The 16,249-nt window shown below is 39.4% G+C and overlaps 1 protein-coding gene across 1 annotated transcript in view; it reads right to left on the bottom strand.

Annotated features, from left to right (window-relative positions):
- Positions 1 to 16,249, bottom strand: part of LOC119736667 (receptor-type tyrosine-protein phosphatase F-like) — a 57,651-nt gene that overhangs the window by 38,779 nt on the left and 2,623 nt on the right. Inside the window, exons 5-10 of the mRNA XM_038210682.1 lie at positions 5,482 to 5,835; positions 4,177 to 4,440; positions 3,241 to 3,378; positions 2,790 to 2,945; positions 1,574 to 1,738; positions 720 to 863 (exon numbers count right to left, since the gene is read on the bottom strand). Coding sequence (XP_038066610.1) covers positions 720 to 863; positions 1,574 to 1,738; positions 2,790 to 2,945; positions 3,241 to 3,378; positions 4,177 to 4,440; positions 5,482 to 5,835 — 1,221 coding nt within the window. The remainder of the gene's footprint in view (positions 1 to 719; positions 864 to 1,573; positions 1,739 to 2,789; positions 2,946 to 3,240; positions 3,379 to 4,176; positions 4,441 to 5,481; positions 5,836 to 16,249) is intronic.

Below are 16,249 nucleotides of genomic sequence, written 5' to 3'. Positions count from 1 at the left end.
ATTTCCGACGCTTCTTTCCTTGGAAACTTAATGTTGTTTCGAGTTTCTGTGTCTGTAGAAACCTATTGACCAATCCACTAAGCTCTGCTCACTGAACAGGTGGGTAATTTACATATTCTCCTCTCCGATGCCAAACTGAATATTGCAGCCAGGCATCTCATAGGCACCGGCACGCATGTCCGACTTTTGTTCACACGTGGCTGACAAAATCCACATTCACGAACCTCGACGCCAGACAGGTTTCAGGGGGTCATCTGCAGGTAGCACACCCTGATATTTCCGGCCTCGCTCGCTGCGAGCGGGTCGCAGACAGATATTTGCTGCCTCGCTCGTTAATGTTTATCCGTCATCCGTTCCGAACACCGCCAAAACTTTGCGTGTATACACGTCATCCAACGTGAACTGGTTAAACACTGCGCTATTTAGAATTTCTTCTGTGAATCCGAAATCAGTTACAGATACTTCTTCATGTTAAATGGGAACACGATCAAATCTGTTCTCTCAGCGTAAACGGATTAAATGCTTAGACACCGCAAACAAAACGAATTCAGGTCATATATCCAAATTATTTGACAAGCAATTAATTAACGGTAGCGGCTGTAGCGACTTCCCATAGACTCATGTGTCAATTGCCAGCCGCAGCCAAGTCATTTGACTGCGGCTTTATGAGTTTGGCATGGCGGCATGGCGGCCATGTTGGCAAGGGCCATCATGCTAACCTTGGTCACAAGCCGCTCCTCTGTAACCGTCCGCACAGCCATCGACGCAATCTCCCATCTCCTCATTGCATGCTTGGTTGTCACGGCAATTGCATCTCTGTGTGCATATCTCGCCATAGTAACCGGGCGGGCACGGTGTCTGAACTGTATGTGATATAGAAACAAACAATTAAAAATCTTAAATAAAAATCAAAACCCTCTGCGGGCAAAACTATCAAACACAATTTCTAAGAAACTTCTTTGTGCATCTAAGCCAAATAAAACAGTTAATATGAATGGTTTCTTTTTGTACATGTTGTTGCTTTTTGTCATGTTGTTAAGTAATCTACGCTTCCTGTGTGCACATTGACTCATGTGTAAACAAAGTCTACAATATTTTAGTTGGAAGTTGCAGATCTACTTGTACGACCTTTGACAAAACTTCAAACTGGAGTTAATAAACACTAGCAATGCTTTTCCACATACATCAGTAAATCCAGTGAAACAAATTTTCTCAAGTAACAGCAGCTTTCAATTTCCCCTTGCCTTGGTTTAATATAGCGCCCCCTATAGTTTGTGATGGGAGATGGTACAGCTATATACATGTACTTCGCTCATACCCCCCGCCCTGCAAACAGGACGCTGGTAAGGGCTGACGTCATTTGAGCTCTCATTGGATAGATTTGCGTGACCTGTGACGTAGAACGCGTCACGCAAAGTAGCTTCCGGTGCCCATCATGCGTAGCACGCGCTAGCTGCATGCGAAGGTCAATCTGTACTTCCTTCACAAGATTCTGTGAAGCTCATCAGCCCTAACCAGCGCCCTGTTTGCAGGGCGGGGGGTACGAGCGAATACATGTACATGTATGTCCTACCTTGACAATTCCTTCCCTTCCAGCCTGAAGCGCATTGTTGAGGGCAGTATTCATCGGTGCACGATGGATCGTTACATTCGCCAGTGTCCGTTAAACACGTGATGCCTTCAGCGCAGTGGCAGGTTTGAGTGCAGTATGGTCCAAAGGTGTTGGGTTGATCACACTCTTCAATAAATCATACAAATAAAAAAAATATCACCAAGGGCTACGGCTGACATTATACAACTATTTACGAGAAGTAGCTTCATTCCTATTGCAAGCCGTAGCTATATAAAAGCAAATTGGAAAAGGAGATTATATTAACATCTTAAACATTATAGTCTGGTTCCCAGACCAAAAGATTCGGACTATTTCTGACCAATATTAGGTCAGGTAGCCACCATGGCTAAATATAAAATGGTGGCCCTTTCTCAAAGCTCGGCTTCATTTCTGGTTTGTCAATATCATTGTCATTATTAGCTTTTAATGTTCCGATCAATTAAAAAAAAAAAAAACACTTGCTTCATATCACATAGCTTGATACTTTTGTAAGAAAACATTGACTGCATGTTGAGCTGGAATCTTCAAAGTTTATGGAACCGAATAACACGCAAATCCGAAATGTAGACGAAGCCGAGTTAAACCATCGTCGGATTCATGGCGCGCAGCAAAGCTCGGCCCTCATATGATCCGAGAGCATACTTGATGCACAAAGTTATTTTTTCAAGTTTTTAAAATACAACCAATCAATATATGTAATCATTTTTTTTGATAATAAGCATGGCAGGTAAATACGACTTATTTTATACCCGGGAATACCAAGGCGCAATCCGCGAGTGTCAACAAAATGCATACAAATTTGTACATTTTTGGAAACGGCAGGAATTCCTCTAGTTTATTTATTTTTAGCTGCGGTGGCTACCTGACGTAAGACTGATCAGCAATAGTCAGATATTGTTGGTCTGGGAACCCGACTACTTGAACATTCATCCAAAAATTAACTTAAGACAAGTCAAACCCAATAAAGCTGGTCCCAGAGTGCATACAATTCCAGTCAATCAATTTAGAATGGTTTTTCATTGGGCGTCAGCCAGAGTGTCATGCTACGTATTCAGCTTCGGATTGGATCCAAGTTGATATTGTCCACAGCACAAAAATGTGCTTAGAAATATTTTCTGTTAAGCAGATCTGTATGAAATCAGTTACTAGTCTGAATGTGATAAGCATTTAAGCTTACCCTGGTCACAGCCGATTCCCTTGTAGCCGGCCGCACAGGAGCAACCGAACGGATCTTGAAGGCAAAACAGACGTCCTCTGCATGACGCACCGTGACGATCCTCAGCCCCTGTACATGGTAGTGTGCCATTCATTCCCCATGCATTTCTACCATTCGCTGGAAACAAAACATATTAACAGTAGTCAGACACATAAATCCTAACATCCCAAAATGTACTTGCTTTGACCCTACATGAAGTTGTCAAATTTCCAAAGTAGCGAAACATTAAGTCAGACTTTTCAGTCAAACATTTCAGGTACATAAAGTATTAAATCTTCAGAAATGTTTGTTTTGGCAAATTTCTGGAAAGTTCTCCAGTCTGAAAAGGTATTAATATGCTGGTTATTATGAAAGGAGCAGAAGGTTTTTTGGGGTTTTTTTTTGGGGGGGGGGGAATTTCTCTCAAATTTACCGATGTGACAGTTGGAGCCGCTGAAACCCGGAGCGCAGATGCATTGCCCGGTGACGTCATGACACATACCGCCGTTATAACACACTGGGCAAACGTTCTGACAGCCAGTCGACGGTCCCCACATGTTGCTAGGGCAACCTGATGGTAAAGAAAGGAGATTCATGTTTATTCATGAGGTAACTTGAATCACCAATGCCGATTGGTCAATGTTCAATATAGTGTTTTATCTTTCGGTTAATTAATGACAGTTAATAACTGAAGGGCAAATCCCAATATTGTCCGTCTCTCTCTGTCCAGAGCTCTCTTGGGCAGTAGCGGATTTTAATAAGGGTGTGTGCTTGGCAGGTTTTAAACACAATGTTTAAGACCGCTTTGGAGTCTGGACTCCAAACCGGTCTTAAATACCTCTTTGGTCAAACACTCAAATCACTCCAAAAATTATAAATTTCCAACTATTTTGTTTGAAACTACTTAATGTTTTTTATTAAACACCCATCTAGCTATGTGTTATGGTATGTGCCTCTCGTGAGTAGTCGTAAACAACTCTTTATATGGATATTGGCCCATGCATTACATGTACTGCGTGATGTGTCGCAGAACGCAGCTGTGCCGGTGTAGTGTGAATTTAGGACTATGAAATATACGGACTCATTGGTAGTATTGCGCATGCCTAACCGAGGACTGTGAATGTTCAACCCATTGATCTCTATTATATAATGGAGATCAATGGTTCAACCAATGAAAGGGGTAAAAGGGACTGGATTTCATAGCAGACCGAATTTCATGTGACACTGGAAAGTATTTAAGACCAGCCAGCCGGTGTTTTATCAACCGTTTAAGACCGGCCACATGACAGGCTCTTGACCAATAGGAATGGGTAAACTGTCTTAGGCATTTATGAATTTATATTATGAACAAAATGATGATCATATTTACCTCTGACTATAACTCTGAAGATAGCATGGCGTCCCTGGCCTCTCTGTCCTGGTTCATGGCATTCGTACACACCCGCATCAGCTGCAGTGACTGAACTTATAGTAGGAGACTGGTTACCAAACCAGTTATTAAACCAGCCGTTAAATTCAGCCGATGTCTTCCTCCATCGCCAGTCTGGGAGCGGAGACAAGGTGGTGAAGACTTCAAGGGTGAGCGATTCTCCTAGGCTTACTGTGATAGTCTGCCGCTTTGGAATTATGACGGCTGTAAAACAAGGAAAAGCACACACATCAAAGAGGAATTTGTTACCCAGAGTCACTTTTAAAAAACATAGTTATTACCAAAGAAAATGTAGGCTCTTAGATATGCAAATTGCAAGGTACATTCGTATTAGCAGATTATTAACAACCTAAAATTTGGGCGATTCCAAATACAGTGCGCCACCAAGAGTTTGCCACAGAGGGTTCATTTTTCCCAGTGCGTTGTGGGAGGTCGACAAATCCGCAGCACAGGACATTTGAAATTGTTCATTTTTCCGGTCAGTAGTTTAGATTTGAGCATTTGTTTGCCCCTTTCTTTTCTTTTTATCAATATGGTGTTTTTTGTAAGGCGGCAGAACGCTATGCCCCAATCTGTAACAAATTAGCTCGAGTTGTCTACTGACACGCATTCAAATGGGCCGTGTTTTATCGACCGAGAACTTGAAAAGTGGACTCTTCATGGTAAACTCTTGGTGGCGCACTGCATTGTGAATTGCCCGAATTGTCATTTAAATGATTAAAATGATACAGGTTTGCAAGTCATTTTTGTGTTTGAAAACATACCACACCCTTTTCCTTTTGTGTTTATTAGATTTAGATTTTTTTTCGCTTGTACCATTTACATGTAACTATCCAAGGGCATCTGTAAGGAATTATCTTACTGCGCCTTTGTACTTTTTCATAAAACAAGGTGAGGGGGCTGGGGGAGGGGAATTGGAGTGGGACAGGAACATAACAAGGACTGGGGTGCTGGGAGGGGGATTGGGTCCGAAATAGGGGGTGAGTAGGGGGAGGTGACGGAACACTTCTGTTTGTGTGCGACCAATTCACGTGGAATAAATTGATAATGACAGTAGTTATGACAAAGCACCCACAATGCATTGTGTTTCCTTTGCAAAGTTTCGAGAGTTTTACAGCTCAAGTGAAAGGTAAAACTATTTTTTCCCTCTCTCTTTCTTTTTATCTTGGTATCTGCAACCTCACTTCGAATTTGTCATAAAAATTTGTAAAATTCCGAAAGTGCAAAAAATCCCCAGATGCTCACCGTTTGAGTTGAGAGTTACTGTTGTTATCTTCTCCACCGTGGTCCCAGTATCAATCTGGCAGTAGAACGCCCCAATCCTATACAGACAGGAACTACCAGTCCCACCGCACGAGCACAAACCACTAGGGCAATTCATATACTGACGGCTGATCGCAGTCCCCCTCCCGTCTCCAGGGTTGGGAATGCATGAGCACAAGGGCAAACCATCGCCGGTTGCCGTGGAGACAGTCCTCCCAAATGTAACTGCATCGCCTAGCAATGCCACGTTTCCCTTGTAGCCGCCGATGAATGTGCTTTCGGTGGTGATGGAAAGGAGAGGGTTTTCATTGAAGCATGTGAAGTCCACCAGTTCACCTGTGCATTAAAAGTACAAGATTCATGAAGTATATTACATAGTTTTCCGTTACCATGGGTACATTTTTGCTGGTCCCATCTTGGGTGTAATTTTGTTTTCGTGCCCCTGTTTAAAGTGATCCTATTCCTACCAAACAAATCAAAATACTTTGAAGTTAATTTTAATGATACTTGCATGGCAATTTACACGTTGTGTGGACTTGCCCACGTCCACACAAGCTTTTCCCCTCTCTGGAAAACAGGTTTAGAGGCATTTTTGGATTACGTGTATCCGTTGCAAAATGAAGAGAAACACTAAAAGGGATCATAGAAAAAAATTTGGGTTGAAAGAGTTTTCACAGTTGTGAGTAAAAATGAGTTTTTTTAACTGGTTTTTCTTAACTACACTAAACAAAGGAATGTCCACACTAGGTATGTAAAACAAACATGTCTGCCTCTGTGTGGGTGCGGTGTGTCCCGTCCATGGGGTCGTGAAAGTGGTAAAAAGCGCCCTCTCTATAATGTTCCCCTTCTGAGTCCACAACTATTCTGAATCAATTCAATAGAATTTTGTAGGCTCTGGAACCAGCTTTAAGAGGGACCAATATGGGAAAGAGTGTCTCCAATTATTATTTTTCTTTTTTGGGGGGGGGTGGAAAATATTTTGCAAAAAGTATCAAATGTTCTGCTCTGCCATATTTGCCTTGGTCTGACAGGTTTGTTTATAAAGGGCCTTACTATGCCATCCCATGTTTACTGATAAGCGAGAAGCATGACAATTATTAATGGAGAGATCTAGACCACACCCTATGATTGCCCATTATCGGATTCAGGTTTCCTGCTTATATATTTTTCTTACGCCCCTCGGCCAGATCACATGACATTTCACCACATGAGGTAACTCTATAGCCGGTAGGATTATTTGCTGGCTGTTTTCATAATGTATTCCAAAGAGGATTCTTGTTTCATACAGGTTAATGCATGGTACACGGTGAACATGTGCATGTACATGGGACTGAACATGTAGGGAGATGTATAAAGTTGTTTTTAACTAAGTCGCCAACGATTTAAATTACGTTAAATAAGTTACAGTATATTGATGGGATAGCCAATCAAAAAACACCCCCCCCCCCCAAAAAAAAAATAAGAAAACCAAAAATTATAACCAAAGACGAGCAAACAAAAGAGAACAAAATGAAATCCAGCCCACATAGAAAAAAAACATACAAACCAATAATTACAAAAAATAAATCTCAAAGGTAGGATCTAAAGACAACCCAATTCTATAAAGTTCTGTTAAAAAATTAACCCCAAAGGCTTTGAGTTGGAAAGAACTTAATTTTTAAATCAAAGCTTTTTAGACACGTCATGCTACATAATGTACCAAACATTCATTACACATAAAATGTATCTTTCCTTTTACAGTATGTTCTCAAGGATAGAGGAAATGGCAGGGTCAATACCAACGCAAGAGTGGAAATGCCTCACCATCCACCGAACCACAATTCCTTGTTTCGTACGATACACCCATTACCGATGACAATGCCAACACCAATGGCACAGGAAGGATGTGGGGCCATGGATCACCAAAATACTACCATACAGTCAAGGGGAATAGTACATGTACATGTAGGCCAATACTGCCAAGTTATTGTAAAATGCACTCTGTCATGTCTGTGATTGTAAGATTACAAAATCTGGGTCATGGGTTAAACAAGATGAGAAGGCTGTAGGGGCAGATAAGGTTATCGTGAATTTTCAAGATGGAATACTTCAGATGGGAAGAAAAACTGCATATTTCAGGAGGAAAAAGGTTTTTGGACACAGCACAAGTAGTTTTCAACTGAAGTATTCCATCTTATGAATAGTTAATCAGTACCCCCTGCTATGTACATGTACATGAATGTACATCAGATTCGAACCAGCCAACTGATCCCGTTAGCTCGGTGGTCGAGTGGTAAGACATCTGCACTAGAAAGCAGGAGGGCGTGGGTTTGAGTCTCACCCAAGTGATTTTTTTCAACTCTCACTCAGGAGGCAACACTGAGTAGGCACTATACAGTGTTTAAAAAACATGTATGTCAGTGAAGGGCAAAACCTAACGTACCTACATGTACATGCGTATTGCCTGAATTTTCTCTCTCTCCTAAGAGTTTAGCTACATTTGACAACCAATTTTGACACAAAATGTTACTGAGAGAAATGTTAACATTAAATTCAGAGAATTTCATTAACACATAAAAAGAAGCATTTCCACAGAATGTACAAGTACAAACCTCAATGCCAAAAATTCAAAATGGTTCCACAAATGAAGCTTATTATCTGTATTTTGTTGAAATAGGCCTATATAGTTTCTTTCTAAGAATATTCAACAGTTCAGCTGTTACTTGTAACTGAAAAATTAATTACTGGAGACACAAAACTCAATTCGACACCATGGTGATTCAAGTCAATTTCTATGCACAGCAAAAAAAAATTGATGAATGCTTTCTTTTTTAAATCATTGTTTGTATTATGTACATGGATGTACATTTAACACAATACATTTTTACCATAATAAAATCCACTTTATAATTATTGAACTCATGCCTACTGTTAAATTGTCCAAAATGTACATCCAACATTTGGGAATTGCACAGATTCTGAATGCTTTGTAATTGTATGTTACGTACAATATTCCAGACCTCACGCCTTCAATGCAAAAGTGAAAACAAAAATCTGACTCATCTTGTTTTTTTAACAATCCTGTCATCTATAGGGGAAAAATCTACCACCATTTAAAGGGAATGCACATCATTGGCTTTTGCTGTAATTTTCTGAAATGAACAATTTGAGGGGTTAGTATAATAGATCAAATCTTGTTACACTGACTTATTTGAAGTTTTGCGTTCGAAAATGCTGGAATAACCAAGAAAAACAAAAATGTTCAAGTAGTCTGGTTCCCTGACTCCACTAAAAATGAAATGAATCAATTTATAGATGCTGGAAAATTGTAAGGTAAGAAAACCAGTCTAGCTGGTCTGCACCCGTTCATGAACATGAAACCAATACCAAACAAAATTTGGACTGAAAAAAAAAATGGTAAATTTGGAGCAGAAGTTGAAAAATAGTTGAGTTTTTCCAACGGTGGTCAGCCGACCACCGTTGGAAATTTATACAAAATACCACTTTTCTTGAAAATGACTTCACACCAGGTGCGATAATTTTACAGGATGCTTTAGACTTTCATTTACCAACATCATAGTAAAGGTATTTTGTAAAAATTTGGTAGTTTTGTTTTCCAATGTTTGCAAATGTTGTATAAAACTAGCCCAAGAAGTTTTTTTTTATATAAGTATGTGAAAACTATATTTGTACAACATTGAGTAAGCAAATGCTACACTGTTTTCACTTTTTACCAAATCAAAGGCTAGCCAAGCAGGAAACCTACTTTTTTTTTCGCCAATTATTTATAATAAGTACACCTACTTCAATGACAGTTACTGATCTTTTTTTTTAACCTATACACGTGTACGTGAACTTTGCAACATAATTACATGTGTTTTGTCTGTATACAAAGGACTTGCAAAATCCTGTTTGCTTAAAAAATAAGCAATATTCCAACAAGGATATTGTTGTATATGACAGGAAAAGTAAATATTATTATCTTTTAATTGTTTCCTATTACAATTCCAGCTTGGCAACGTGCCACACTGTCCCTATCAAAGTATTCAAAACAGCAAATTAAGTAAAAGTGTTTAAGTAAAAATACTGCTGGTATAAATTTCTGACAACGCACCTCGATTTAATGGAGGTGCATCGTGCTAGACAGAGGGTGTCTGGGTACTTACACCATATTTTGGACAACTTATTTTGTTATGGAATATGTTTCAAGCAGAAAAATTCAGAAACATTGTTGCCTCATTTTTTTTTCCAATTTGGACAAACTTGTAGAACCACTAAAAATCGTTACACTTTACTTATTGTGATTGTAAACAAACATTGTGTACATGTGGACTGTTCTTTTTTTTTTAAAGGACTAATTCTTGTTTTACAAGAATGGCTTTAAAGATGTCTTCCCTGTGCTATTTTTGAGTTTTACTCAAAAAATAGAATTTTTTTTCAATTGCTCAGCTGTGTATGTGTTTTTGCTAGAATTATACAAGTCATTCACTTTTGAAATCAAGAGACGTCAAACGAAAAAAAACCACCAACGTTTAGGCTAGTAAGTACATTTTTTTTCACAAAAATTGAATGATTGGTAGTTACACAATAAACATGATAAATCGACTCTTGCACGATGGGTTCATTTGTGCGCAAAGTTAAATTCCCTTTTCAGAGGGTGCTGACGCCCAAAATCAGAGTAAAGTAGTTTTGTTTTAAAACAAAACATCATTTTGTTCGGAGAAAAAAAATCCATTTGTTGAAAAGCATGGGTATACATCTTTATGTGCGTAAACAGACTTTTCTTTATGTAGACCCCTATACAAATGTATGTATATGCACAATTGTTTGGCTTTTTAAAAAAAGTATTAACCCTAACCGCCCTGAATCCTTCAAAATCATCTTCGTCAAAGTGGAGGAATTTGGAGTATTGAGGTTACATGGCAAAAGTGCGTTACTGATTTCCTAGGATGCACTTGTTCAAGGTCTTGGGCCAGACCTTGTGCTGATTTTGCTCAGCCATGCATAAATATAGGCCTGGATTATGCTTGAAATACTCTGTACTACTCCAGGATGTCACTGGCCAAGCCTGAACATATTGACAGTCACTGCTGTGATTCAGGCAGTGTTCACCCCTCCACAAACCATTCAAGAAATAATGGAAGAATTTGCAGGATTGAGGCTATGCTATTCATATTTCATGAGGCCAATTTGAGGATTTTGCAGGATCGAGGCTACATCCTAGCAAAAAGGCCTCGTTAGGGTTAGGCGTGTCTGCAACCAGGGAAGCGTAATGAAACATGAAACATCAAACATTATTAGCATGTCTGTATCACTGTTTATTTGCCAACCAACATGACCAACAGGATGAGAAAGAGAAAACATTGGTAACGACTGTCTTGGCTATTTCCTGTACTATTTCTATATTGCATTTAAAGGGAAAGGGAAAGTGCATACTTATGTTCTTTCACAAGCAGGGTTTTCCCCAGAACTTTTATTTGGCTGGATGGAAATCTTGGGGATAACCTTATGGAAATGACAAAGTGACACAGAAAGTTTTGCTTATGAAACAACAGCACAGAATTATTGGCAAAATGAAGAGAAACTGGCAAAATGAAGAGAAACACTTAAAGGGAATGTACATCATTGGCTTTTGCTGTAATTTTCAGAAATGAAGTATTTGAGAGGTTAGTATAATAGATCAAATATTGCTACACTGACATGTTTGAAGTTTTGTGTTCGAAAATGCCGGGAAAACCAAGAAAAACAAAAATACTCAAGTAGTCTGGTTCCCTGACTCCACTAAAGATGAAATGGATCAATTTATAGATGCCGGCAAATTGTAAGGTAAGGGAACCAGTCTAGCTGGCCTGCACCCGTTCATGAACATGTAACCAATAGCAAACAAAATTTGGACTGAAAAAAAAGGTAAATGTGGAGCATTAGTCGAAAAATAGTTAGGTTTTTCCAACGGCGGTCGGCCGACCACCGTTGGAAATGTATACAAAAATACCATTTTCTTGAAAATGACTTCACACCAGGTGCCATTATTTTACAGGATGCTTTAGACTGTCACTTACCAACATCCTAGTAAGGTATTTCGTAAAAACTTTGTAGTTTTATTTTTGGATGTTTGCAAATGTTGTATATTCCCTTTAACTAACTTTTATGAAATTGAATTTTACATGTACATGTAACTGCTGTGAACTGCTTGTTCCGTTTTGACTCGACAAATCCAACAGAATCAGGCGAACTAATCAGATGATCCAGCCTAGCAGAATCTTTGTCATGAAGTATTCAATCTATTGGAATTGAAATGTTAGTATGCCATTGTTTTCACTGACTTTTACTTTAGGATGTTGTAACACATGCATGCATGAATATGATGAGGGACAGGCACAGAAGCCATTAGCAAGCATACAGTGTACGTGTAGGCTAATCATGTATAGAAATATGGCAGGCTTTGTCATTTAGTCTAATTTAAGGGGGCTTTTAGGCTATACGCTCAGAAAGCAAACACTCATTATAAATAATTGATAGGCTAATAGAAGTTGACGAAAAACCTGCATCCATTTATTTGACAGAATAAATTGACAAGCCTCAGAAATTTAACATAATAGGCCCTATTGTTTGTCTAAATCTGGATTGTGAAAGTTATATTCAGAAAAAAATGCCTCGCATTTCAACAATTCCTCTGTAAGAATGGTCATATATATTTTAATTTACTCATGTACTTGTACAAATGGAAGTCACAAAACTGCAAAGTTTTGCTCCTATTTTGGAGTGAAACATTGTTGTAAAGATTACATTTTAACTCAAACATGTAAAACAAAAATGCCACTTTTTCAGCTGTACTCAATGTTATGGTTAGTTGGAAATTATTTACATAAAAATATTCTAAAGAATTGGAAATGTTACCTGTACTTATTATAAATGTTTTATTTATTAATTTGTTTTTAATTTAGCAGGGAAAATGTTGAGGTATTTACTGAATGGAGCGTTGGAACTATGTACGTTACCCTTCGTGCTACACCGTAACGTTAGTTCCAACGTTCCAATCAGTAGAGCTACTGAGTAAACATTTCCGGACCAGTCAGCAGTCTCATACGGTTTGTGCACAGGGTGAAAAGTGACGGCCAGATATTTTATAGGAATCTTTCCTTCTAACTTCCACTGTGTAATACATAGGCCTATTCAGAAACTCTGAAGTTCAAATTCAAAAACATTTTGGCGATCGTGTAGTGTAGGGCCGCTGTTTACTTTTGATAAAATTCGAGTCAAGGGTGTTTTTTACAACTCAAAAATGACCTATTCAACCTAGAGCAGACTTTTTTCAATATAATAACGATACCTTTTTTGTAATTTTTTAACAGTTTCTTGGGGTAGAAATTAAGATTTTTCATGCGTGGTTTACGGTTGGTGCTGTGCGATTCAGTGCGCCTTGCACGTTCACGGTACATCGCGCAGTGATCGCCATCTTTATTTTCGTGTTGCGTTTTGTCATTGTCATCGTCATTTTACCTCAAAATTTCCCTCAAAAATTTAAAGACCTGCCCTTTGACATACATGTACCTGCATATTCTGAATACTGCCAACTGTAATTGGTAGGTCAACGATTTAAAAGTGAATTTTGTTCCCTTATAGAAACCGTGCCCATACATGATCGCCACATTTTTGTGTATACATGACACATGCATGACATGTGACATACAGTGCATTTCGAACGATAAAGGAGAGTCGGGAACTAGCTTGAACTCATTACCATAATCGATGCATCGGGTGCGCTCGGTAACTGAATCGCACTCGGGATACGGGGACCATTGAATGAACGCTGGGCATGAGGACCATATCGCATCGTTCGAACATTAACACGAGTCGGAAATTTAGCGTGTTCACGATCGCGAGGGGAGCTCTCGGAATTGAACGGGAAATTTCACTTTTCATCCGGATCGTAAGTAAACTTCAGTACAACTATCTTAATCATCGATGTCTACTTGTACCTCAGGTGGCATATCTAGTAAGGGTGAAATCTGATGTTTTTGTTGGGCAATGTTGGATTTTTGGGTCAAGGGCAAAATTGTGTTGCTCGGCATATTATAAGGATTAGCTTGGACCCGGATAGCCCCACTAGTGTGGCCGTCGGTATGCTGCGCTGAACCTCTGGTTCAGCGCAGCATACCGACGGCCACACTAGTGGGGCTAGGACCCGGACAAATGCCGGAAAGATTCCCATATCTGGCCATCACTTATTTTTCCCTTAAATGACCTATCAGCCATCAGAAAGTGATAATATGTCCTAAAAAGTCAAAATTACCAATGACAAATTTTGAATTTTTACTGAGAAAACACTTAAAAATTTTCAGACCAGTCCCATAGGGTTTGTGCACAGGGTGAAAAGTGATGGCCAGATCATGACTGAATATGGGAATCTTTCCAAGTAGCGTCAGGTTGCAAAATTATTTGCCCGGTTGGATTTATGTTTATCTTTCGAATCAGTTTTCAATAAGTTTTCGAAATTAAACTTACCAAAAGAGAAATGTGATATCGAAAGTAAAAGTAGAAAAGATGCTTCAAGGAACAGCGTGTCTCTGTAAAACGCCATGTTTCGATCGCGATTGTTGATACTTCCGCATGCCCATGTGGTGGTTTATTTTGTGTGTACGTGTACGTGTAGTTGGGGTGAGTTTACCTTGCCGTGCAGGAAATGCCTGTAGGCTGTTCCATTCTTATTAAGGGGTCAACTAAGTATTTACCACTTGTTCTGGTGAAAAATGCGGGCTCCTTGTCAATAATAGCGCTAAGTGTGCAATTTCATTCAGATTTGATTCTTTAAATTTTGAAATGGGCTGTGATTTGAAGTGTTAAGATATCTTACACTATCGCATTTCCTACTATTTGTCATGTCATGAAGAATTCAATCCCCATCGCCAGCTTTTAATGGACGATCCATTGCGTCATCGAAGAAACAAAAAGTCCTTTTATCATGTAAATAGTGGTTGCAAAAAACCCATTCATAAAAAATTTGCTGGATTTCATATGCGTGCGTCATCTTTTGGTTAGGCGTACGTCGTCATAATCAAAGAGGAACAATAAAAGTTCTAACAATAAAATGTGTTATCGTGTGATGTATTGACAGCTTGTAAGTTCACTTTGGCGGTTTTTGTCATGATGACATTATTTTCTTCATTATGAAATCGATCCGAATGCAGGCCGTATCACAAGCTCTGTATAACGACCAGACAGTGCAGGCGATGCTCCCCTAAACACTGAAAGTGATGTAGCGATTTTGCTACCGATTTTGATTGAGATTACCTTCTCAGTACAGACATTTCTATTGTCCGCAATGAAAAAGAAATGAGTAGGTTTTCGGATATCATTTTGCTCGCATAAAAGCTAACCGCGGTCTTTAACAATATGTCATTACGCTGGGATACTCTGATAAATTCACACTCTGATTGGTTGGATTCTGCGTGCTGTGACCTGCGCGTCATCAAGGTCATGACTCTGCAAGGTTTGAAACGGCCGTTAAGGCTGATTCATTACTCTTTTGTTCCAGTTTAGAGATTTTTTTATTATTATTTTTCCACTGAAAAAGCGTCATAATGTAGGAAACTCTGTAAAACTTATCTGTGCTGTAAATTTACAATTCCCGTTTCTTGCTCAGGCTCCGTTTCGAATCACGAACGGTCGGATTGCAAGTTTGTCCATAATGGTCCACAATGAACTGCAGAAATCACATCCGGTATGGAACGTGTGCATTTCTATGGGAAGTTTTCAGATAGCATTTGCGCACATTGTCTAACTGCGGTCTTAAACAGCTGCAGCTGGGCGCTTTATACATAGGTCACAGGCCACTTCCTTCACAAGATTCTGTGAAGCTCATCAGAGTATCCCAGCGTCCTGTTTGCAGGGCGGGGTTACGAGCAAAGGCGGGGGTTGAGTCTGCTGCCCCCAAGCCATGGGGGTATATTTGGTGGCTTGGGGGCAGCAGACTCAATTATAATAGTTCAGCACAGAACGCATAATCCCAGGGTTCGACTTTAGCGGTAGCCCGCTAGCCAAACTAATGCTGGTCAAAACAGCGGCGGGCTAGTCAAACTATTCCGTAAGTAGCCCGGCTGGCGAGTCAAAAAATATGGCTACGGCAAAGATGAAAGGGCAGGAAGAAATCAATCATTAAAGTTATGCAAACCTGTATCAATTTTTGTCTATAATTTTATTATTTTGTTTAAGATTGCCCCAGGATATACGTATGCACATTGTTAAATGAGACACTCTTATAAAAGAAAAACATGCGGGCTAGTGAAAAATGCCCGCAGGCTAGTTAAGAGTCTGTTTCAATGGCCCGGCTGGTCAGTAAATAAAAAAAAGTTAAGGTCGAACCCTGATGTGGTACTTTATTAAGACCTTTGTACATTTTGCCAACTACGGGTAGGCAAACTAAACTGGAAGTTCAATGTCGCAAACATAAAGAATAGTTCTTTGTTTCCAAACGTATTATCATTGTATTGTTGAAAATACAAAAAAACACACAATAAAACCTTCCAAGGATTGTCGATCTTTCTTTAAAAGGGGTGTTAAATTATGATGTATTAGCAAAATCTGTTATCAACCACGGGTTAAAGTACTATATGTATCCTATGTGGCGTGGCAGCCCATACAACATTGCGCTCAATGTTAAGAAACGAAAGATTGGGCCACGGACGTCACACAAATTTAAACCAATGACAGTCCTTGGGGGCGTTGCTACTACTGCCTGCTGGGTCTATAACGTCGCTATTTGCCGAACACC

Source organism: Patiria miniata, unplaced genomic scaffold, assembly GCF_015706575.1.
Source record: "Patiria miniata isolate m_02_andy unplaced genomic scaffold, ASM1570657v1 HiC_scaffold_3, whole genome shotgun sequence".
NCBI classification, from domain to species: domain Eukaryota; kingdom Metazoa; phylum Echinodermata; class Asteroidea; order Valvatida; family Asterinidae; genus Patiria; species Patiria miniata.
The sequence above is the reverse complement of the archived record's forward strand: the minus strand, read 5'-3'. Positions and strand labels throughout refer to the sequence as shown.